Source organism: Carcharodon carcharias, chromosome 5, assembly GCF_017639515.1.
Source record: "Carcharodon carcharias isolate sCarCar2 chromosome 5, sCarCar2.pri, whole genome shotgun sequence".
In the NCBI taxonomy this organism is placed as follows: domain Eukaryota; kingdom Metazoa; phylum Chordata; class Chondrichthyes; order Lamniformes; family Lamnidae; genus Carcharodon; species Carcharodon carcharias.
In genome coordinates this window covers 125,171,899-125,196,079 of record NC_054471.1, presented here as the reverse complement: position 1 = coordinate 125,196,079, position 24,181 = coordinate 125,171,899, and the positions used below count along the sequence as shown (strand labels likewise).

At 41.4% G+C, this 24,181-nt stretch overlaps 1 protein-coding gene across 4 annotated transcripts in view; it reads left to right on the top strand.

Annotated features, from left to right (window-relative positions):
- Positions 1 to 24,181, top strand: part of LOC121278056 (nuclear receptor coactivator 7-like) — a 116,379-nt gene that overhangs the window by 79,397 nt on the left and 12,801 nt on the right. For 2 of the 4 annotated variants that reach the window (XM_041188098.1, XM_041188096.1), the window contains 6 exons: positions 195 to 302; positions 406 to 513; positions 4,065 to 4,223; positions 7,859 to 8,043; positions 8,615 to 9,390; positions 11,536 to 11,704. In XM_041188098.1, the coding sequence (XP_041044032.1) occupies positions 195 to 302; positions 406 to 513; positions 4,065 to 4,223; positions 7,859 to 8,043; positions 8,615 to 9,390; positions 11,536 to 11,704 (1,505 nt within the window). The remainder of the gene's footprint in view (positions 1 to 194; positions 303 to 405; positions 514 to 4,064; positions 4,224 to 7,858; positions 8,044 to 8,614; positions 9,391 to 11,535; positions 11,705 to 24,181) is intronic. The other 2 variants (XM_041188097.1, XM_041188099.1) reach the window with 2 other exon arrangements.

Below are 24,181 nucleotides of genomic sequence, written 5' to 3'. Positions count from 1 at the left end.
AATTTTAATTACTGATTTGAAAGATGTATAATTATTTTAATGTAGCTGAAAAGTTGGTTATGGTAAGAGAAATTGTAAGACATCTTAAGATAGTTTTAAAGAAATATGTAAGAGACAATGGGAAAGAGATACTCTTGTATAAGGTGGTGACTATAGTATAAGATATCAGTTCAACTTTTTATAATGTATTGCAGGCCGCGCCTCAAGATACACTTAACACCATCGCTTTGAAATTCGATGTTACTCCAAATGAACTTGTGCAGATTAACAGACTTTTCAGTCGTGTTGTTGTTCCTGGTCAGGTATGGCTTTTGTGACTTTGTAAAAACTTCTCAAATACTAATCTAGTGTTTGACATATTTTTGGAGGTTGGCTTAAGTTTAAAGTGTCCTCTCGACATTTCAGATTTTACTCGTACCAGATACACATTCTTCACCTGGTGCAGCAAATTCCTCAGGGTGTGGTAGCCCTCTTACTCCACCATCATCTGATGCCGAGTATGATAAACTTCCAGTAAGTATTCAAGTTAACTAATACTTTGTTCTAGAAATAATAAATTATTTGTGCATCCTGTTAAACCAGAGGGTTTTGAATGTAAATATGTTTTAAAAAGCATCTGCAGAAATGTTAAAACATAGTTGTCGATTTTTAAATTACCTTAATTGAGGTATACCTGGTAACCGTTACTTGTAAGAGTTAAATGCGCGGTTCAGAGACTGGTGTGGGAGAAATGGGTTTGATTCATGGGGCACTAGTACTGGAGAAAGAGGCAGATGTACAATTGGCCTGTCTTTACCTAAAACACTCATGGCCCAGTGTTCTGGTGAGTCATAAAACTGGGGTGGTAGAGAGGGCTTTAAACTAAATAGTGGTGGGCAGGGAATCAAATTTGGGAAGAGGTGATAAATTAAAGAATACACTTCAAGAGAGCATGGTAGCAAAAAGGAAAATGGTGATCAGAGCGTGGTAGGAAGGGACAGTGTACAAACCTACGAGTGCTCCAGCAAATAAGGCTAGAGGTTACAAAAATAGGAAAAAGACATAACTGAAGTCTCTGTATCTGAATGCTTGTAGCATTCATAACAAAACAGATGAATTGACAGCACAAATAGAAATAAATATGTATGATCTGATAGCCATACAGAGACATGGCTGCAAGAGAACAAAGACTGGAACCTGAATATTCAAGGGTATATGAAATTTAGGAAGAACAGGAAGCGAGGAAAAGACGGAGGGGTGGTTTTGTTGATTAAGAATGACATTGATACAATAGAGAGAGCTGACCTTGGGTCTGGAGATCAGGATATGAAATCAGTTTGAGTAGAGATGAGAACTCCCATTGTTTCTGGGTCAAAATCCTGGAACTCCCTTCCTAACAGGATTGTGGGTGTACCTACATCACATGGACTACAGCCGTTCAAGAAGTAAGCTCACCACCCCCTTCTCAAGGGCAACCCAGCCAGTGAATGACTTTTTTAAAAAGTCGCTTGTGGGGGTGGTTTATGGAGCCCCTAACAGTAACAACACTACAGAATGGGGTATAGAGGAAGAAATAATGGGGGCTTGTGAAAAAGATACAGCCATAATCATGGGTGATTTTAATCTACATATAGATTGGGCAAATCAGACTGGCAAAAGTAGCCTGGATGTGTTCATAGTGTTTTTGGGACAGTTTCTTAGAGTCACATGTTCTAAGAGGCAACCAGGGAGCAGATTATATTAGATCTGGTACTGTGTAATGAGGCAGACTTAATTAACGACCTCATATGAAGGTGCCCATAGGTAGCTGTGATCATATGATTGAATTTCACATTCACTTAGAGGGAGAGAGGGGTCAATTTAAGACTAATATTTTAAACTTAAATAAGGGCAATTGTGAAGGCACGAAGACAGAGCTCGCTAAAGTGAACCGGGAAATTAGGTTAAAGGATAGGCCAGTAGAGATGCAGTGGCAGAAATTTTAGGAGATAGTTCAGAATACTCAAAAGATAATTTCCAGTGGGAAAAAAAGACTAAGGGAAGGATGCATCCAACTATAGAAGTTAAAGATGGTATCAGATTGAAAGAAAAAGCATAGAATTCCGCAAAGATGAATAACAGGTCAGAAGTTTGGACAGAATATAAAGAACATCAAAGAATGGCTAGCAGATTAATAAGGAATGAGAAATTGGAGTATAGGAGAAATTAGAGTGAGAGAGAAAGAAATATAAAAGCAGGTAGTAAGAGTTCCTACAGGTATTTGAAAAGAAAGAAGTAAGCAAAGTGAGTGTTGGTCCTCTAGAAAGAGAATGAGCCTGGTGCATTAATAATGGAAAATAAGGAAATGGTGGATGAATTGAACAGATATTTTGTCTCTCTCTCCACTGTGGAGGATACAAGTGACACCCCAGAAATAATTGTGAATCAGTAGGCGAAAGGGAGGGAGGAGCTAAAAACAATTACAATCACCAGGGTATGGATGCTGAGAGAATTTTTTGAACTAAAGGCTGACAAGTCCCCAGGTGCTGATGGAACTTCATCCTAGAGCCTTAAAAGAAGTAGCTGCTGAAATGATAGATACATTGTTTTTAATTTTCCAAAATTTCCTAGATTCTGGAAATATCCTATTGGATTGGAAAATAGGGAATCTAATTCCTCTATTCAAATGAAGGAGGGAGACAGAAAGCAGGAAACTACAGCCAGTTAGCTTAACATCGGTCATAGGGAAAATGCTGGAATCTATTACTAAGTTAAGGCAGTTATAGCCGGGCACTCAGAAAATCTCAAAGCAATCAGATACAGTTAACAAGGTTTTATAAAAGGGCAATCATGTTTAACTAATTTACTAGAGTTCTTTTAGGAAGTAACAAGCAACATGGATAAAGAGGAACCAGTAGATGTTGCATATATGGATTTCTAGAAGGCATTTGAAAAGGTGCCACATGAAAGGTTAATACACAACATAAGAGCTCATGGTATAGGGGTTGACATATTTAGCATGGACAGAGGATTGATTAGCTAAAAGAAAAGAGAGTAGGCATATATGGGCCATTTTCCGGTTGGCAAGATGTGACAAGTGAAGTGGCGCAGGGATCAGTGTTGGGGCCTCAATTATTTCCAATTTATATCAATGACTTGGATGAAAGGACCAAAGGCATGGTTGATAAATTTGCTGATGATACAAAGATAGGTAGGAAAGTAAGTTGTGAAGAGAACGTAAGGAATCTACAAAGGGATATAGATAGGTTAAGTGAGTAGGAAGAAGTTTGGCAGATGGCATATAATATGGAAAAATGTGAAATTTTGGCAGGAAGAAAAGCAGGATATTACTGAAATGGAGAGAGATTTCAGAACTCTAAGGTACAGAATCACAAAAAGTTAGTTCACAGGTGCAGCAAGTGATTAAGAAGACAAATGGGATGTTGTCGTTCATTGCAAAAGGAATGTAATATAAAAGTAGGGATGTTTTGCTACAGTTGTACAGGGTGCTGGTGACACTACATCTAGAATACTCTACAGTTTTGATCTCCTTATTGAAGAAAGGATATAATTGCATTAGAAGCAGTTCAGAGAAGGTTCACTTGACTGATACCCGGGGTGGGAAGTGCGTGGTTTATCTTATGAGGAAAGGTTGGACATATTGGGGCCATATCCATTGAAGTTTGAGAGGTTATTTTGAAACACAAGATTCTGAGGGAACTTCACAGGGTGGAAGCTGAGAAGAGTTTCCCCTTGTGTGAGAGACTAGAACTCAGGCAAAGTTTTTTTTTAAAAGTGGTGTCCCCTTTAAGATGGAGCTGAGAATTTTTTCTCTCTGAACATCACGAGCCTTTGGAACTCTTTTTTTCCCCAGCAGTGGAAGGAGTGTCATTGAATACTTTTAAGGCAGAGGTAGATAAATTCTTGATTATCAAGGGAGTCAAAAGTTATGGGGCTAGGCAGGGATGCAGAGTCGAGGCTGCAATCAGATCAGCCATGATCTTGTTAAATGGTGGAGCAGGCTTGAAGGACTGAATGGCCTACTTCTGCTCCTCATTTGTACGTCTGTATGTTGCAAACTTAATTGATTGATCTAACCTTTACAGGATGCTGATTTTGCAAGAAAAGTAACTGCAAGGAATTTCCTCTGCTCACCAGTGCATTCGCAGTCTATTGTGAGAATAACTTCATCAGGTTCAGAAGACGACGAACCTCTTACTGAGAAGTTTTTGAAAATGAACTGCAGATACATAACAGATGGCGAGGTAACCAAAGTGATTACCTTGATAAATTTGAATATTTATCATTTTTAACCTTTGCCTCTTCCACATACTTCAGGAGTAAACATATGTTTTTGGGGAGAACTGAGAATCTGACCATATAAATTGAATACCTAAAGTCCAGGTTTACTATCTACCCTATTGTTGACAATTGATGTGATTTACTGTTTCCACCAAGAAAGTGCCATGCTTCTCCAAGATCATTTCAACTTCTTGCCTTTCCTGAATGATTTTACATGTTTTGCACATAGATTGCACGCGTTTGCTGCAGAAAAATGTAACAAGATTTCCAAAGCCATGAGCTGAATTTAACCATGGTATAAATTCCTTTTAGAATTTCAAATATACAAAAATGAGAATACCAGTCCAAGTGCCCAAGTATCTTTTCAAGGTATAAAAGCTGCCTTTTCACTTGAGATGGGAGACGAAAAAGACATTTCTGGTTGTGATATTGTTTAGTCAATGCTTTACAGAGAAAATCAATTGGCATGGATAGTTTCTATAATCAAAGTATAGATCTATATTCGTTCAAAGTATCATCTCAAAGTAGAGTCATGCTTTGTTTGTGTGGATGTATGCAAATGTGAGAATGAAAGTTTTTTTTAAAAAAGAAGCATGTATTTTGGTTGTTAAAGAGAACATAGACTATTGGACAGAGATTATATGGACACCCATCATCTGGTCCTATGCTCCAGAATCATCATCGCTGCACCTTATCTGAGCCATTTTCCCTAACTATAAGCCTTATAGTATCTTCTCCCCTCTGTTTCAGAATTATTTCCAGATCCACGTATCACTATTGAAGCTAAATACTCATATGCTACATCTATAATTGCCTCCCTGAACTTAGTCATTTTGGCTCAGTTTTTCCCTCTTTCAGGCTTCACATAATTATGTCGGCACTTTGGTGCAGACCGATGGAAATTTTTTGTTCTTGGAGGAATACCATGTTTTGGTTGAGATGGGCCTTTACTGCCTGTTCAGTGGCCTGGGTGGATGCTAAATGATCCCATGGTACTATCGGAAGAACAGATTCTTCTTGGTGTCTAGACTAGCACTTCTTTCTCTGCCACTACCATAAAAATCGATAAGCTGGTCATACATGCCATTGCTCTTTGTAGGATTTTCTTTTTGCTTACATAATGGTACTTGCGCTGCAAAGGCCTGGATCTTCCAAGAAGCAGCATTGATTGTTGGATTGCCGTTGTGATTGAAAATTTCCGCAACTCGATACTGCTGCGCATTTCAACTGGACCTTGCAAGCCCAGCTTCCACAGAAATACGCAGCACAGTGCCTTTGGGGGCCCTGTTGAAGTGCAGTGTAGTCAGAGGAAGACAGACCACCACTACCTCCCCCCACCTTGTTTCAGCACCAGCTGCTGCAAGGTTAGTTCAAAGCATCAGTTTGAATTTTAGTGAGTGGGTGAATGTTAGTGAGTTTATTCATTCATGGGATGTAGACATTGCTGGCTAGGCTAGCATTTATTGCCCATCCCTAAATGCCCTGAGAAGCTGGTGGTGCCTTCTTCGCTGCAGCCCATGTGGTGTAGGTTCACATACAGTGCTGTTGAGGAGGAAGTTCCAGGAACTTGAGCCAGTGGTAGTGAAGGAACAGCAATATAATTTCATGTTAGGATGGTGACTGGCTTGGAGAGGAACTTGCAGGTAGCTCTGTTCCCATGTGTTGGCTGCCCTTGTCCTTCTAGATGGTAGCAGTCATGGGTTTGGAAGGTCCTGTCTAAGAACCCTTGGTGAGTTCTTGCAATGCCTCTTGTAGATGGTATGCACTGCTGCCACTGTGCATCAGTGATAGAGGGAGTGAATGTTTGTGAAAGGGATGTCAATCAAGTGGATTTCTTTGTCCTGGATGGTGTCAAGCTTGTTGAATGTTGTTGGAGCTGCACTCATCCAGGCAAGTGGAGAGTATTCCATCACACTCCTGACTTGTGCCTTGTAGATGGTGAAGATGCTTTGGGGAGTCAGGAGGTGAGTTACTCACTGCAGGGTTCCTAGCCTCTGACCTGCTCTTGTAGCCACGGTATTTATGGCTAGTCCCATTCAGTTTCTGGCCAATGGTAACCCCCAGGATGTTGATAGTAGGAGATTCAGCAAACGTAATGCATTGAATGTCAAGGGCGATGGTTAGATTCTCTCTTGTTGGAGATGGCCATTGCCTGGCACTTGTGTGGCGCAAATGTTATTTACCCTTGTCAACCCAAGCCTGAATATTGTCCAGGTCTTGCTGCATTTGTACATGGACTGCTTCATTATCTGAGGAGTAATGCATGGTGCTGTACAGCGAAATCCCCACTTTTTACCTTATAATGGAAGGAAGATCATTGATGAAGCAGCTGAAGATGATTGGGCCCAGGACACTACTCTGAGGAACTGCTGCAGAGATGTCCCGGAACTGAGATGATTGTCCTCCAACAACCACAACCATCTTCCTTTGTGCTAAATATGACTCCAACCAGTGGAGACTTTTCCTGCTGATTCCCATTGACTCCAGTTTTGCAAGGGCTCCTTGATGTCACACTCGATCAAATGCTACCTTGATATTCAGGGAAGTCACTCTCACCTCACCTCTGGAGTTCAACTCTTGTCCATGTTTGAACCAAGGTAGTAATGAGTTCAGGAGCGGAACCCAAACTGAACATCAGTGATCAGGTTATTGCGAAGCAAGTGCGGCTCGATAGCACTTTTGATGACCCCTTCCATCACTTTCCTGATGATCGAGGGTAGACTGATGGAGCAGTAGTTGGCTGGGTTAGATTTCTCATTGTGTACGGAACACACCTGGGTAATTTTCCACACTGCTGTGTAGATGACAGTGTTGTGGCTGTACTGGAACAGCTTTGCTCAGGATGCGGCATGTTCTGGAGCACAAGTGTTCAGTACTATTGCTGGAATATTGTCAGGGCCCATAGCCTTTGCAGTATCTAGTCCCTTCAGCCGTTTCTTGATATCACGTGGAATTAATTGAATTGGTTGAAGACTGGCATCTGTGATGTTGGGGACCTCCGGAGACGCCTGAGATTAATCATCAACTCGGCATTTCTAGCTGAAGATTGTTGCAAATGCTTCAGCCTTATCTTTTGCACTGACGTGCTGAACTCCCCCCATCATTGAGGATGGTGATATTTGTGGTGCCACTTCCTCCAGTGAATTGTTTGATTGTCCACCATTCATGACTGTGAGTGAATGTTTGTTAGTGAGTCGATAGGGTGGGCGAGGTGGATAGTTGAAACTTCCTGGGTGATTCCCACAGAAGTTCACGCATCAGGACTTCCACTGGGCCCTGACATGCATCTTCATTTGTATGTCCAGTCCCTGACAATCTGGAGGCCAGAAAATTTGGGCCAAACTATTTATTTTTAATCAACTTACTTTGAAATATTCAGAAGTGGAGAGGTGCTATATAAATGCAAGTTTTTCTGTCTCATTAACTTTGAAATTTAGGGGCATAGAAATTGAGATATCTTCAAATCATTATAGTGTGAAATGAGTTGTAGAGAGACCATAGCATCTCTTTTTAAGTAAACTGGACCAGTAAATGTTGTTGTCATTTACTCTTGTATTCTGTACATTGTAGAATTACCTGTCATTTTTTTCACTATCAGGGTGTAGTGGGAGGTGTTATGATTGTCACTCCAAATAACATAATGTTTGACCCGCACAAGTCTGACTCCCTTGTCATAGAGAATGGTTGTGAGGAGTATGGGCTCATTTGTCCCATGGAAGAAGTCATATCCATTGCTTTATACCCTGATATCTCACACATGAAGATTAAAGATGCGCTTCCATCGTGAGTAATTTTCTTTTATAACAAATTTTTTAAAAATTATTTCTGTTTTGGAAAGTCACTTTGCCTTTTACTAATACATGCCTTTAATAGTAAAATTGCAATATAAATAAAGTATTTCCTGGTGAAACAGCCTAAAATTTAGTAAAAGTAGCACATAAAAGACTTTAACTGGCAGTCAAAAAAGCACCAACTGAAACTAGGAGCACTGGATCTACTAAAGGCTAATTACATTCTTTAAAAATTAATAAAATTGAGAAAGGCATCTATTTGTCACATCTGCAACATTTACTTTGTCTGGAGGCTTTGAAGTATAAAATGACCTGTTCTGAATTTGCTTTGCCATGTTACAAATGTTTAAATCATGCTTAGAGTTCTGAGACTTGTATATAACATCTTTGATATGACTCACCTTGTAATCTTTTGTACATCAATGTATGTGAACAATTTTAAATTCTTTTCCTCATTACTTTGTTTTCCTTGCAAGATTTTAGATTTTTTTGGACTTTTTTGTGTTCATTAATGTTAACTTTTGGTTTAACATTCCATTTGCATACATCATTTATCCTGACAGTGATGTACCAAAGGATCTCTCTCCTCTGTACAGGCCTGGAGATTGGGATGATTTGTCTGCTGAGAAGGACCTAAATCCATTTAATCGTTTCAAGGGCATGAGTAAAAATCACCAGTTAAGAAAGCATGATTCTTTGGAGAATTGTTATCCTGACAAAGGAAGAATGGAAGATGCATCTGATGAAGTTTTTACGGAACTTGCACCATCCCCAGTTAAAGAGGAAAATGCTGCAGCTTCTACTGATGTTATTTATAGAGATGTTGCTGAAAATATACTGTCAAAAGCCACTACAGTGGAGTCTGACCTGCAAAACAATGAATATTACCAAAATTATTCAAGTAAGAAATCAACAGATATATCTGATCCAGTGGAAAGTAAGAAACAAGACTTAGCTGTGAAAATTAGTGATTGCACTGACCAACAAGCTATGCTTCAAAAAACTTCAACTGGGCAATTGTCAAAAATGTGCATTCATTCTTTTGAAAGCCCACCTAGAATGGTAGCTGATCCTTTAGATGAGGGCAGTTCTGCGAACAGTGAAATTACCTGTAACAGTGATGACATTTCAACCGCTGAAAGCAAAGGGACCTACTTGGAAAATGACTTGAGTAAAGGGAGCAAAATTCCCTTGGTGCAGGTTTATTTACCTAGTGATGATCAAAACAATGAAATGGCAAAATCTACTCCAAAGAAAGTAATTGAGAAAGATAATTTTGAAACTGTTTGTCAATCAGAAGTACAAGCTTTCTTTAACAAACTTAAAGGACCAATTGAAGGTAATTAACAAATATTTCACTTTTCATGCAATCATAAAATCACAGAATTTTACAGCAGATTATCTGGCTCATTATACTTATAACCAGCTATCTGAAAGAGCTTTACACTTGGTCCCAATCCTGGGCTTTCTACATATGCTCCTAAAATTTTCCTTTTAAGTATTTGTTCTTTTCCCTTTTAAAAGCTACTCATCAGATTCTATTTCTTTCACTGTTTCTGGCAGCCAACCATTGAGGGTTCTTAAATATTTCAGAATGGCATAGACATTACTGCAAAGGGCAGTTAGGGAAAAGCGGCACTGTAAGATCGGTAAGAAGGAGATGCATTTTGGGAGGGACAAAAAGGAATGGGAATGTACATCACGTGGAATGGTGTGAAGGGACTGAGACACTAGGGGGTAAAAATGTATAATTCTTTGAAAGTGAGAGTGCAGTTATATATAAAGGTTTAGAGATTAAGTAAAAGTGCTCAAAATTTATGAAGGGTTTTGATAAAATAAATTGGGAAGGCTATTTCCACTGGTCATTAATTTGGTAACTAGGGGTATAAATTCATCAACACTAAATGAAGGTTTGGAGAAATTTTTGTATAGTAGGTTGTTGGAACATCTAATGCCCAACCATAAATATTGATGGAAACTTATTCATAATTATCTTTTAAAAATGAAGTGGATAAGTATTTTAAAAAGTGAAACCTAAAAAGGATGTGTGCTGTGACATGGTGGGTTGAACAATGCTGCTGTAAATTCTGTCATGGCGGTGGTATAGTGGTATTGTCATTGACTAGTATTCCAGAGACCCAGGGTAATGCTCCTGGGGACCCAGGTTTGAATCTCACCATGGGAGATGGTGAAATTTGAATGCAATAAATTTGAATTTTGGTTCACTACTTTAGGGAAGGAAATCTGCTGTCCTGTCCTGGTCTGGCCCACGTGTGACAGCAATGCCCTCTGACAGGCAATTAAGGATGGGCAATAAATGCTGGCTTAGCCAGCAACGCCTACATCCAGTGAATAAAAAAAAGTTGTGTTTTGGGAATAGACTATAAGAACAAATACATTTTCACAATGGTTAGGACACAGTACAGTACTGTGTACAGTTTTTGGGTGTCCCCCAACATAGAAAGGACAAGAAAACCATAGAGCAAATACAGCTTAGGTTTACTAGGGATAAGAAAGTATACTTATGAGGAAAAATATGAGATAATGTACCCATAACTACAGGAGCTGAGCAGGCTAAGAGTATATTCAAAACCCTTCACAATTATCAGAATTGACTATTTCTTTGGCTGGGGACTCTGATGAGGGTCTATTAAACTTAAGTTACCAGTAAAAGTGAGGAGAAAGATTACTAGAAATTTTTTTACATAGAGGTCTGTTGGAGCATGAAATGCTTTGCTGCAGGAAGAAGCTGAGGCAGAGCCCACTATATTTTAGAAATAAGTAGGTGGCAGAGAAATAGTATGGGGCATGGGATAGCCATTCATAGCCCATTCTAATTACAACAGTCCATTTATACGAATAAGAATAAGATCTTTCTTTTGCACATTTTTTTATATTTTCAGACATGCTTCCATGAAAAGAGGAGAGTAAGAAACCACCTATGTTCCTCTTTTAGATTGTGCAGACAAAGAGCTAACAAATTCAGCATGGCCTCAGTCGCCACCTTTTTTGATGTCAGGTTTTTATGTCCTAACAATGATCTACGCAAAATAGATAAATCTCTTAACATCTTTCTCTTTGTTCTTAGATTTATAGCCTACAGCTAGACTGTCTGATCAGTGGTACTAATTATTGCTATTTTCCTGTTCAAAATCTCTCATAATTTGATCAGCTTTATCAGATCTCATGACAAGATCTTGCATTTATGCTTTCAATGTAAAAGAAATAATCCAAGAGACTTCATAGAAATGTAAGAAGAAATGAATGTCAAGCTGAAGAGGTGATATTAGGAGGGATGACCAAAGTTTTTTTGTGGAGCTTGGTTTTGGGGGAATCTTGTGAAAAGAGTGCAGAGGGTGATTAGAAGCCAGAGTTATCTGATGTACTAATTCTCATTTCAGTAGCCCATTCTAATTACAATAGGCCATTTATATGAACAGGAATAAGATCTTTCTTTTGCACATTTTAAAAATATTATTTTCAGACATGCTTCCATCAAAAGAGGAGAAGAGTAAGAAACCACCTATGTTCCTCTGCATTAAGGTTGGGAAACCGATGCGAAAGTCATTTGTGTCTCTCAATGTGACTACTATGCATCAATATGTGAAGAGGGGGAAGCAACCTGAGTATTGGTTTGCTGTTCCACAAGAAAGGTGAGTTCTTTAATACTTTATAAGTCAAAGCTTCAGTGGCTGAGCATTTTCTAATAAACTAATACTTAGCCTTATTTTCACGAAGAAAAAATTTGCAGCACTTTGAAATCGTTTCAGTGTATTGTGTAGGATCTAGAGACAGCAGCAATTTGTAATTATTCAGCACTATAATTTAAGGAAAAGTCTGAAGTATTTCACAAAAATGTAAGCAGTAAAATAGATGCTGAGCTAAAGAGGATGCAGAGTTGGATTTCAGTAGAGCCTTAAAGGAGGAGAGAGATGTGGAGGGCCAAAGGGGTTTAGGGAAAACACTTTTAGTCTGTTGATGATTTAAGATGTTATTCAGATGTTAGTCATCAGGACAGAAGATGATATATGGATGAAGGTGTCCATTGGAAGATCTTGATGTAACCATCCAGAAATGGCCAAAGACTTCCCATTACAGGTTCCAATTGTCTCTTAAATGATCCCAGGGTTCTCACCTTGAAAACTCTATTCCTCCACATATTGATCATTCTTGTGTGTGAAGAATTATTTTGTGATTTTTTTTCCCTCAAAACTTATTTGCACTTGTCACTGTCCTGTCTTGCAACATAATTTAAATTCCAGATACCTCTTCCACACCTTTTTATGGCTCTTTATAACTAACTTCTCAAGCACCTCCTTTGCAGGCCCAAAAGCTGAACTTTCTGCAGCCGTTTCTTATAACTCAGACTTTTGATATTAGATGTCAGTCTTGTGGGCCTTCTCAAAGTGCTTATAGCTTTTGAATTTCTACTTTCTATCCTGACAATAAGAACTGGGTGTAGTACTCAAATCTGACCAGAACTATACAGCTTGAATCACAAGTTTTTCTAATTTATTGCTTTGGGTGCATAGTTCAACTTTCTGTTGGTTTTGTTCATTGATGCTGTGCATTGGTTGAACATGTTTAGTGTCGAGACTATTGAGGTTTGGAGGACTCTTTCACATTCAACATTTGCTAGTTCACCATTCTGAAGATGTTCACATTTTCTAGTGGAATTCATGCTTTGCAGCCTGTTCATGCAGCTGACCTCTACCTGTATCCTTTTCTGACCGTCCAAACTGGACCTTTGGACTAAAGTAAATATAAGTACTCTAAGTACCTAAACCATCTGACATTTGATTGATTTTCTATGTAAAACATTGACTACAGTATTACAAGCATTCAGGATTTTTCCACAGTGAATAGGCATTTTTGCAGATTAGAATTATTGGACGCTTCTTTGACTTTTTGTATGCTTAAAATTAAGAAACAGACTAGAGAGTCGATGTTATCCAAATATCTGTATTCTTTCTCAGCGCACACAAAATTAACAACAATTTTCATACTCACGTTCTTCATTCATATCTAGGTGCAGGAATGGTGCACGTGTTGTCTAGGGTACTCGTCATACCAATTTTCGTAAACATGCAATTAATATTCAGTAGAGAATGATATGACTCTGCATGTTGCTAATCAAGTTTAGCATATCAGTTAATTACCATATTTAAACTAAAAATATAAATTAAACCACTTTTGGGAATGGGACCATCAATTAGCATAAAATGCTTAAATATTCATGTTCTGATACTTCAAACTCCCAGGGCGCACAATTCATTCATTTGCTTTGTGCAAACCTAAGGAAGCAAGATGGTCTCAATTCTGGACTGTATAAAGGTCTACTCAAGTTGCAGCTGAAGTACTTTTGGCTTGCTTGTTCTCAGGCAAAGTTGGTGAAAGAACTGTGGTGAGTTGCTAGAGTAATTTGGTAGTTTATGCTGACTGCAGAAAGACAAAAGGCAACATTGTCTTGCATATATATGGGGGCAGTGCCACTCACTCTGCTGCAGGAGCAGGACTTGCAGAGTGGAACCTCTGCGATGGGGAGGGGAAGGAGGCCCTACCCAGAAAGGATTTTCCTGGAGCACCAGTCCTACACTACAATGATCAGGGAGCGGTGCCCCAGGAGGTTTCAATTCAGTAAGAAGGTAGTGATAGTTGGGTTAGCTCCTTTATGATAATCTACAATCTCAAACGAAGGTGAAGAACAGGGCTTCCAGTGGTGGTGAAGATCGCCATCACCCTTTATTTACGATGGGATCATTCCAGATGGAAGTAGGCAATGACAGCGACATTTCATGATTTGCCATCCACAGAAACATCAGGAAGGCGACATGAGCTCTGCAGGAGGAGAGATGACTTCATTCTCTTCTCCCTGAGGATGGAAGACCAGGATGGAAGGGCACATGAGTTCACAGGATTCTTGATGATACAGGGTTCCACGCAAATGGTTCTGTCCCCCCACCCCCATGTCAACAGGGAGTGATACGCAAGGGCTTAAACTGAATTAATGTGCAGTTGGTATGCGACTTCACAAGGAAATCATCCATTATCGCAGTAACTCCAATTATGCTTTTATCCTGTGACTGGCAGCAATTCCCACTGTCTCCAGCCTTCCAAGACTTGTTTCCAAGGAAACAAGATGAATGCTTAGTGATGAAGGCAACTCTTCAACCATCTCACCATGGTTACAGGGACTTCAGTGAAAGACATTGAGCCACCTGCAACAACATGGAGCAAGCTATCAAGTCTTCTTGAGCAGAGGTCTCACTGCTTAGACTACTTGGATTCCAAACTCTGTGTGTGATGCTCTGTGCTACGGTGGAGCCAGCTCCTCCATGCTGTTAGTCAGTAGGCTATCTGGCAGGCCTGCGAATGAACTAGGCATCTTAGTGTACATGTTCATTGTTCTCCTGTAGTCCATCCCAGCATGCCCTTGTCTGAGTCACTTGTAGCAGAACTGATGCAGTTCCGTCCAGGGGAACTCAAACGTGAGCTGACCTATTTCCCTGGCATGGCTGCAACCCATTTCTGTCCAGTGACTCACCACTTGTAACTCCAAACTAGCATCTGATGTTCATACACAGTGCCAGTATCTGAGCTGGTGGCAAGTGCCAGGTCAAGTGGTGGTGCTTCTTCCTCAGAGCTCTCTTCCTCCTCACCCTTCTGCCTGAAACTGCAGTGGCCAAGCAATGGGCATTTCCTAATTATTGGAAAGTGCAAAAGCATAAGGGGAAAGGTGGGGGAATGGTGGTTTTTGCTGGTGGGGAGAAAAGCAGAAGGTCCATGGTTCCTAGTATCAGTTTTCATTTCATGGCACCTTTCAGGCTGAGGGTTAAGAGTAAGTTTAGAAGGTGCATAAAACAGCAAGTAACCATCATTTTGGATGACCTCCGCTGTTTCAGTTGCAGGCAGCGGCGTTCATTATCTTGTGGATCATCTGTTCACGGTAACTTGGGATGTATTTGTGGTAGACCTCTGCCAGTTGTCAGGCTCCCTATCCTGTTATAGATTACTTTTTCCTGGAAGAGGAGACAATGATTGTGACTGTCAGTGTGGTTGGGTGAAGTGCCTGCCTTGGCTAAACAGCTGTTGGTTTTCTGAGATGTGCAGTATAAGGATGTTAAGTGTGAGTGCTAAATGTCAAGATGTGCTGTTGGGTGAGCATTGGTTATGTGGTGCATTGGGCACAGTGCGAGGTGTGGGGGGTGAGGTAGGATGAGAGATGTGGAGCTGAATTTAATGGCTGCAGTGATGACCCCAGTGGTGGGCTGGAAAGCTGGGAGGGCAACCCTGCATTCATCATTCAAGGAAGCCCCGGCTCAATTCAGTAGTCACCAAGCCGTTAACTGCCAGGCATTGGAGGGCAATCAGAGGGCCTGGAGGTCTTCAATCCGAGCAGTGCCACTGGGAATGGTGGTCACTGCTTGAACTACAGCCAGTCAGGAGCAGCCACCATGGAGGAGAACCCAGGCAAGTAGGTCAGGCTCATTGAGGCCAGTCAGACAGGCCCCAGCAATAGTACAGATTTGGTGTTTCTGAGGGCATGGTGGGGTATTGCCACAGTGAGTGGTTGGTCGGGGAGTCGGGGGGGGCGCAGCGCCCAGTCATGATGCTTGGCCCCCACCCTGGAGCTAGAAAGCTGCTAGCCTTTATGGGTAGGCCACCTATGCATTAGCCACTTAAGGGACTCAATTGGCCTCCAGGTGAGAAGATCACCCTTAGCTTTCCCTGCCCCTGATTGAATCGCAGGGTGTTGGGACAACAATGGGCACTCCAACCCCACCTTCTCTCCTGATTCTAACCCACACTATCCAATTCTGCTCCCAAGGGTCAGATTAAATTCTGCCAGTAATGTGCAGATATACTGGCTCATCTTGAACACACAGGTCAGCTCATTAAAATTTTTGTTCACTGTTGCCAGGCTCTAGGACATTGTGGACAATGTCCTCTGCTGACACCTTCCATTTCTTTCCTAACCCCTGCCAGAATCATGGCCTCCTTCCTGGCTGCTATGTAGTGAGATCAGAGCAAAAGGTTGGTGGGTAGACAAAATTTGTGTCTTACCACCCCGTTTCCAATGGGTGCAGGAATTGCAGCCCCCATACTGAAAAATCAGGGTGTATGAATTTTGCGCCCTTGTGTTTTGTTGCCAGCAATAGATTTAAGGAAGAAAATTTCTAATTTCAAGTCAATGCAGTGACAGTTACCCTGCTGTGTTGACTGCATCCAGCTAAATTATATCTTGTACATTAGAGTCCCTCTGATCAAACATCATTTATCAAACTGATAGTTAATCAGTTAGATATCCCAGCTTGTGTTTTGTACATAGTTATTTTATATTGCACGTAAGCTTATATGCTAAATTAATATCGCAGCTTGACTTAAAATTAATGTGATCAGTCTTCTAAACGGTTGACTGACTGAGCTTCCACTATATTTACATATCACTACTTAACAGGCATTCACAATATCCATAATTTTATGTCTGGTAAGTATCTCCCTCCCAACAAGAACGTGGAGGTGTGGTTGGATGGTGAGGAGGACTTAACACTTCTACTTGTAGCCCTGAATGTCTGCATCAATTGGACATCTGTCTTGGTTTATGCAAGGCAAGCCAGAGATGACCCATAGAAGATTTAGCAGAGATGTGAAGCGTTTCGTCTTTCTCGCTACTTCCTGCTCCCATTCCTCCTAACCCTTCAACCCTCTAATTTAGCAATATTTGGTATCTGCTCTTTATTTTGTCAGCTTCACTCCTGTCAAAGATGCTGATGGGCTTCAGGGTGGCACTCCAGGGAAACTGAAGATAGAGACTTGAGAAGACTTCTGGGAATTGGCCTATGTTCCAGATATCAAAATCAGTACTTTATTTGTCAAATCATATTGACACAGGATTTGAGGTTAATAAAATACTTAGTATTTATTGGTAAATTTAAAATACAATGAAATCTTACCTTCATTTGTTGGTAATTTTGAAAAATCAGTATGCAAAATGCAAATCAGAAGGCATATACTGCCTCTTTTTGAAAATTTATCAGTTTCATTTTTAGGTAAATATAAGTTATTTGGCAGATGGATTAGCTGAACTGGGTACTGCAGAATTTCATTTTTATTTATTGAGAGCTTGTTTAAGATTAACCATGTGTTGTAAACCAGTAATGTTTCTCCAGTGTTAATGCACCCCTTTTGGGAGTTTTGGTGATGAGTTGATTAGGGCTTTCAATGGGCTTCACTGGTAGACAATCCAGCACTGTTACCCAAAAAATAGCATAATTAATATGATATGTTGCTTCACTAAATCAACTCAATTGTGCTGACAAACTATTGGTACATTTTCTGACTGATTTATAACCCTGACTGGAAGTAGGGCATTACACAAGTCAAATCAGCTTGATCTGTCGCACACTGAACCTGAGCAAATACCCAGGTTAAATATATTTTAATTGATCAGGCAGAGACAGATTGTTTGCAGTGATTGAAAGGCTCAGAATGAAGGGCTGTACCTATGAAATTTAGGACAAGAGGACAAGATTTTTTTTTCACTCATAGGGTTATGAGGACACAGTACACCACCAAAGTTAATGGTTGAAGCAGACGCCAAACCTATACTTAAGTATATGTTAGATCAGTGAAGGCAACCTAGGCCAGTGAGTGGGCCTATTTCATCTCAGTGGGCTGCAAGATTGAAATTGGGCATGTGCTCTAACCATGAATAAGAAATACATTTAATACCCGCTGAATATTTTATAACAAGTTGTGGAAAATGTTTCCACGGCTTCCATCAAATTTGAAAACTCTCGAGCACGCTGGGCAGAACCTTTTTTTAATCCATTCATAGGATGTGGGCATCGCTGGCTAGGCCAGCATTTATTACCCTTCCCTCATTGCCCTTGTTCAGATGCCATTTAAGAGTCAGCCACATTGCTGTGGGCCTGGAGCCACATGTAGGCCAGGTAAGGACAGCAGATTTCCTTCTCTAAAGCGCATTAATGAACCAGGTGGGTTTTTACAGCAATCGCTAATGTTTTGTGGTCATCATTAGACTTTTAATTCCAGATTTTTATTGAATTCAAATTCCACCATCTGCCATGGCAGGATTTGAACCCAGGCCCCCAGAGCATTACCCTGGGTCTGTAGATTACAAGTCCAACGACAATACCACTGGACCATCGCCTCCCCAGCACTTCAGTTGCACACAGAGGGAGCACGTGGCTCTCACAATCAATATTATATGCAGTCAGCACGCACCTCACTTCCCATGCCCTTGCTTTGCATGCGTATCGCGTAAAACTACGTGGATGGAACCAACGGAATCTGGCAACCCTGCGCTTGAGTAATGGTCAACAAAATGTCTCGCAGGCTGCAATCAGAACCATGATGGGCTGCATGTAGGCCGTAGGTTGCCACCACTGTGTTAGATAGTTGATTGATAAAGAAGGGAATAAAAAGATATGGGGACAAGGGATTAGGACTGCTGTGGAGACTAAACAACATGAACTATTGGGCCAAATGGCCTGTTTATTTTTTACGTAAAAGTGATATAAGACAGAAGGTTTGGCTCACTTTTCAGCACAATAGTCCAGAAGACTGGGGGGACGGGGATGTAGTTTGGCCGGATGGGGAGTCGCTAAAAGTATGAATGCTGGTACTGTAACATTCACACCTGGAAACCTGTTACCTCACCAAGTAGCTAATGTAGGAGAACCCATAATTACTTTTCACTATAAGGCAGTGTCCTAAGATTGTAGTTTCCTCTTTCAGACTGTGCTGAAGTACTTTCCAGCCTTCCTACAAATGTCCACAACACTGATGTGCCCTTTACGCACACAGCCATCACCTGCAAATTTCCTTCACTCTGATCCTTGCATACATTCAGCCATTTTTGAAGAAGAGCAAAGAGACTTCCCCAGTGTCCTGGCCAATATTTATCCCTCAACACACTCCCACAGCATTATCTGGTTACAAACGCATTGCTGTTGCTGCACCTTGCTGTGTGCAAAATCAGCTGCACTGATTCCGACATTACAATAGTAACTACACTTCAAAAGCAAATAATCGGTTGTAAAGTACTTTAGAGCATCTTGAGATTGTGAAAGGAGCTATATAAATGCATGTCTCTTTATGAGATCTCATTTTGAAAGGATGACTTCTATATGTTTTGGTGCAGGTAAGCATGCAAAGCAGCATGCTGCATATAAGGGCTCTGGTAAATGAGTCTACACACTGATTGTACACACCCATGCATGACCAGTTTTTCAATACTGCAATCCACCATAGCATTTGAAAACTCGAGAGACATAAACAGCAAAACATCCGTCCTTTGCATCCTCTCTGCCAAAGGTGAGAAGAGTAGTTGCATATCCTACTATTCAGAATGCCTAGGCACATCAAGAAATAAGTTTATCTATACTGCAGGTTATTGAATCTCTTCGTTATTGTGACTCTTTTATTGTTGGCTGTGGAGGGGATTTTAACCCCCAAAGGAGGGTGGGAAGTTTAAATTGCAAACATTTTCTAGTGCACTACAATGGGCTCCCAGCATCCTCACTTTCAGGTCTAACTGTCACTATTAGCTTCTGTTCAGTCACCTGCTCGCCAAAGACGGTTTCATAATTAGCACGTGGTAATTAGATGATTTTTCAAATGATTTGAACAGTAATTTGAATTTGACGTCTCCAGCACAGAACATGGTTCGGAGCACTCACCAGTGAAATGGGTGAGATTGAATAGTGTTTTGTAGGATGTTTAAAGTTGAGATTGCATATTATCGATAAAGGCTCTCCTTACAGTTATTTTGTCAGTGCCATTTGGCAAATGTTTACAAGAGCTCTTGGGATCATTGACTTTTTGAGAAGATTGGAGATATACAAATGAAGAACAGCTGGATTGGGGGGGTCGGGAATGGTTGGGGGGGTCGGGAATGGTGGTACCGTGGATATTTCCAATAGGACATTGGAAGTAAAGGACAATCACTATCCACAACAGCAGCTTCGTGCAGTAACAATGTCTGGGGAAAGGGAGGCACGACCCATGTGAGAATCTACAGAGGTTCAGCCTCCCTTGACCTATTTGAAGAGCAGTGTTTCCACAGGCTCAGATTGATAGGTAGGTGGTCGCAGACAACGCGATTTTGTTGAAGAGGATCTGCTCCATGCTGGATCTGCTGCCCACGTGTTGCCCATCACTGTGAAAGTTACCACTGCTCTCAATTTGTTTTTCTTCTGGTTCCTTTCAGTGCACTACCTCAAAGATGTCTCAATTGGCTGTGCATAAATGTAGGAGGCAGGTCATGAATGGGTTTGTTGCCAGGGTGTCAACTTAGATTAACTTCTGCAATGGTGGTATTTGCCAGAATGAGTGGGCACTTGGATTTGCATCTCTGGCAGCCATCCCACAGGTACATGATACTGTTTATTATACACACACAGGCAAAGACACACACCAAGCTGAGGACCACTAGATCAACTGGGATGTTGAATGGGAAAATAGATTAAAGGGTAAGATGTTAGAGAAGCAGTGGCGGATATTTAAGGAGATATAAGGAGAGTAGGGCCCATTAGGGACCAAAGGGGCAATTTATGGGTGGAGCCAGAGGACATCGGTAGAGTGTTGGATGAATATTTCACAGCCATCCTCACTCAAGAGAATGAGGATGAAAGTATGAAACTTGGGGAGAGAGACTGCAAGGTTCTTGAGCAAATTGATATAGGGAGTGACAAGGTATTGGATGTATTGGCAGGCTTAAAAGTGACAAATCTCCAGGTCCGGATGATTTGTGTCCCAGACTGCTGAGGGAGGCAAGGGAGGAGATCGCAGAGGCTCTGACCCAAATTTTTAATTCGTCTCTGGCCACGAGGGAGGTGCCATAGGACTGGAGAACAGCTAATGCGGTTCCGCTATTTAAGAGGGGTTGTAAAGATAAGCCAGGGAACTATAGACCAGTGAGTCTCACGTCAGTGGTAGGGAAACTATTGGAGAAAATTCTGAAGGAGAAAATCTTTGATCAGTTTGATCAGGGATAGTCAGCATTGGCTTTGTCAGAGGGAGGTCATGCCTAACAAATTTGATTGAATTTTTTGAGGAGGTGACCAGGTGTGTAGATGAGGGTAGTGTAGTTGATGTAGTTTATATGGATTTCAGCACAACCTTTGACAAGGTCCCACATGGGAGACTTATAAAGAAGGCAAATGCACATGGGATACAGGGTAATTTGATAAGGTGGATTCAAAATCGGTTTAGCTGTAGGAGGCAGAGGGTGATGACAGAAGGATGCTTTAGTGACCGGAAGCCAGTGTCCAGTGGCGTACCACAGGGATCTGTGCTGGGTCCCCTATTATTTGTCATTTATATAAACAACATAGATGACTACTGGGGGGGTAGGATTAGTAAGTTTGCGGATAACAGATTCACTGCTGAACATTGTGCAATCCTTCCCACTAATGACCTTATGATGGAAGGAACGTCAATGATGAAGCAGCTGAAGATGGCTGGGCCAAGGACATTACCCTGAGGAACTCCTACAGTGATGCCCTGGAACTTAGATCAGTGACCTCCAACAACCCCAACCTTCTTCCGTTGTGCTCAGTATGACTCCAACCAGTGGAGAGTTTTCACCCTGATTCCCATTGACTCCAGTTTTGCTAGGGTTTCTTGATGCCACAATAACACTGTCAATGACCCCTTTCATCACTTCACTGATGATGGAGTGTAGTCTGATTGGACGGTAATTAGCCGAATTGGATTTCTCCTTTTTATGTCCAGGACTTATCTGGGCAATTCGCCACTTTACTAGGTAGATGCCAATGTTGTAACTGTACTGGAACAACTAGGATAGTGGCATGGCAAGTTCTGGAGCACAAGCCTTCAGTACCATTGTCAGGACCCATAACCTTTGCACTATCCAGTGCCTTCAGCCGTTTCTTGATATCACATGGAGTGAATCAATTTGGTTGAAGACTAGTATTTATGATGCTGCGGACCTCTGGAGGAGGATGGATGGATGGATCATCCACTCGACACTTCTGGCTGAAGATTGTTGTGAATGCTTCAGCCTTATCTTTTGCACTGATGTGCTGGGCTCCTCCATCATTGAGAATGGGAATATTTGTGGAATTGCTTCCTCCAGTGAGTCGTTCAATTGTCCACCGCCATTCACGACTGGTTGTGGTAGGACTGCCGAGCTTAGATTTGATCCGTTGGTTGTGGAATCACTTGCTGCTTATGCTGTTTAGCACGCAAGTAGTCCTGTGTTGTAGCTTCACCAAATTGACATGTAATTTTTATGTATGCCTGGTGCTGCTCCTGGCATGCCCTCCTGCACTCTTCATTGAACCAGAGTTGATCCCCTGGCTTGGTGGTATTGGTAGATGGTGGGATGTGCCGGGCCATGAGGTTACAGATTGTGGTTGACTACGATTCTACTGTTGCTGATGGCCCTCAATGCTTCATAGTTGCCCAATCTTAAGTTGGTAGTTCTGTTCAAAATCTGCCCCATTTAACATGGTGGTAATGCCACATAACATGATGGAGGGTATGCTCAATGTGAAGACGGGACTTAGTCTCCACAAGGACTGTGCAGTGTTCACTCCTGCCAATACTGCCATGGACAGGTTTATCTGCGGAAGGCAGTTAGGTGAGGATGAGGTCAAGTATGTTTTTCCCTTTTGTTGGTTTCCTCACCACCTATCGCAGACCCAGTCTAGCACCTCTGTCCTTTAGTACTTGGCCAGCTCCGTCTTGATGGTGCTACTGAGCCACTCTTGATGATGGACATTGAAGTCCTCCACCCAGAGTACATTCTGTGCCCTTCCCCCTCGGTGCTTTCTCTAAATGGTGTTCAACATGGAGGAGTACCAATTCACCAGCTGAGGTCAGTGGTATGTGGGGAGATGGTGACTAGCAGGGGATGGAACATGGAAATCAGCAGGAGGTTTCCCTGCCTATGTTTGACCTGATACCATGAGACTTCATGGGGGCCGGAGTCGATGTTGAGGATTCCCAGGCCAACTCCCAACTGTATACCAGCTCACCTCCACCTCTGCTGGCTATGTCCTGTCCCATAGGCAATTGGTGATCGTGGTATCTGGGACATGATCTGTAAGGTATGATTCTGAGTATGACTATGTCAGGCTTGCCTAGCCTGTGAGACAGTTCTCCCAATTTTGGCGCAAGCCCCCAATTGTTAGTAAGGAGGGTCAACATTTGAAGTTCCAGTGCCTAAGCTGACGCTGGGTGGCCCGTCCGGTTTCATTCTTTTTTATTGTCTTTGTAGTGGTTTGATATAACCATGCGGCTTGGTGGGCTATTTAAAACTCAACCACATTACTGCGCACCTGGAGTCATATGTAAGCCAGGTGAGGGTGACAGATTTCTTCCCTAAAGGACATTAGTGAACCAGATGGATTTTTACACCAGTCAACAATGGTTTCATGGTCATCATTAAACTTTAATTCCATCTGCCGTGGTGGGATTCCTACCCGGGCCCCCAGAACATTACCCTGGGTCTCTGAATTACCAAGCCAGTGACAATACCACTATGCCACAGCCTTCTGTCATCCAATGCAGGGTTGACTTTTTTTAAAAACGATTTCTTCATCTCTACTCCAGTTATTATAACTTTATTCTCCGTTACAAAATACTGCCTGCAGGCAGGGGAGAACATTCTTTCACTGTGTACATCTCTCTACACTTCATGAGTAAGCAACAATAATTAGCAAGCATGGGCAGTTAGGACACCCAAAGTGTTTCTGTCAGAAATTTAGAGATGGAGGGATGTAAATGCACCAGTATTTTTTTTCCAGTGTGCTAACAGCACTGTGGATGTACCTACACCTTATGGATTGCAACGGCAATTGGGGATGGGCAGTAAATACTGACCCAGCCAGCGATGCCCACATCCCATGAATGAATAAAGAAAACTGAAAAATTGCCTTTTTAAATTAAATTTAGATTGTATATTTAGTGTTCAGTAGAATTCCCCTATAACATTTGTAAGCTAACCAGAAAAGCTCAATTCTTTGCAAAAAGTATAATGTTAGATTGAATTGGGAAAAACTTGAAAATGATTTGCTTTTAATGATAGTTGGAGCAGTTGTCATGTCAGACAAATGTACAAGAAGGTACTTTGCCAA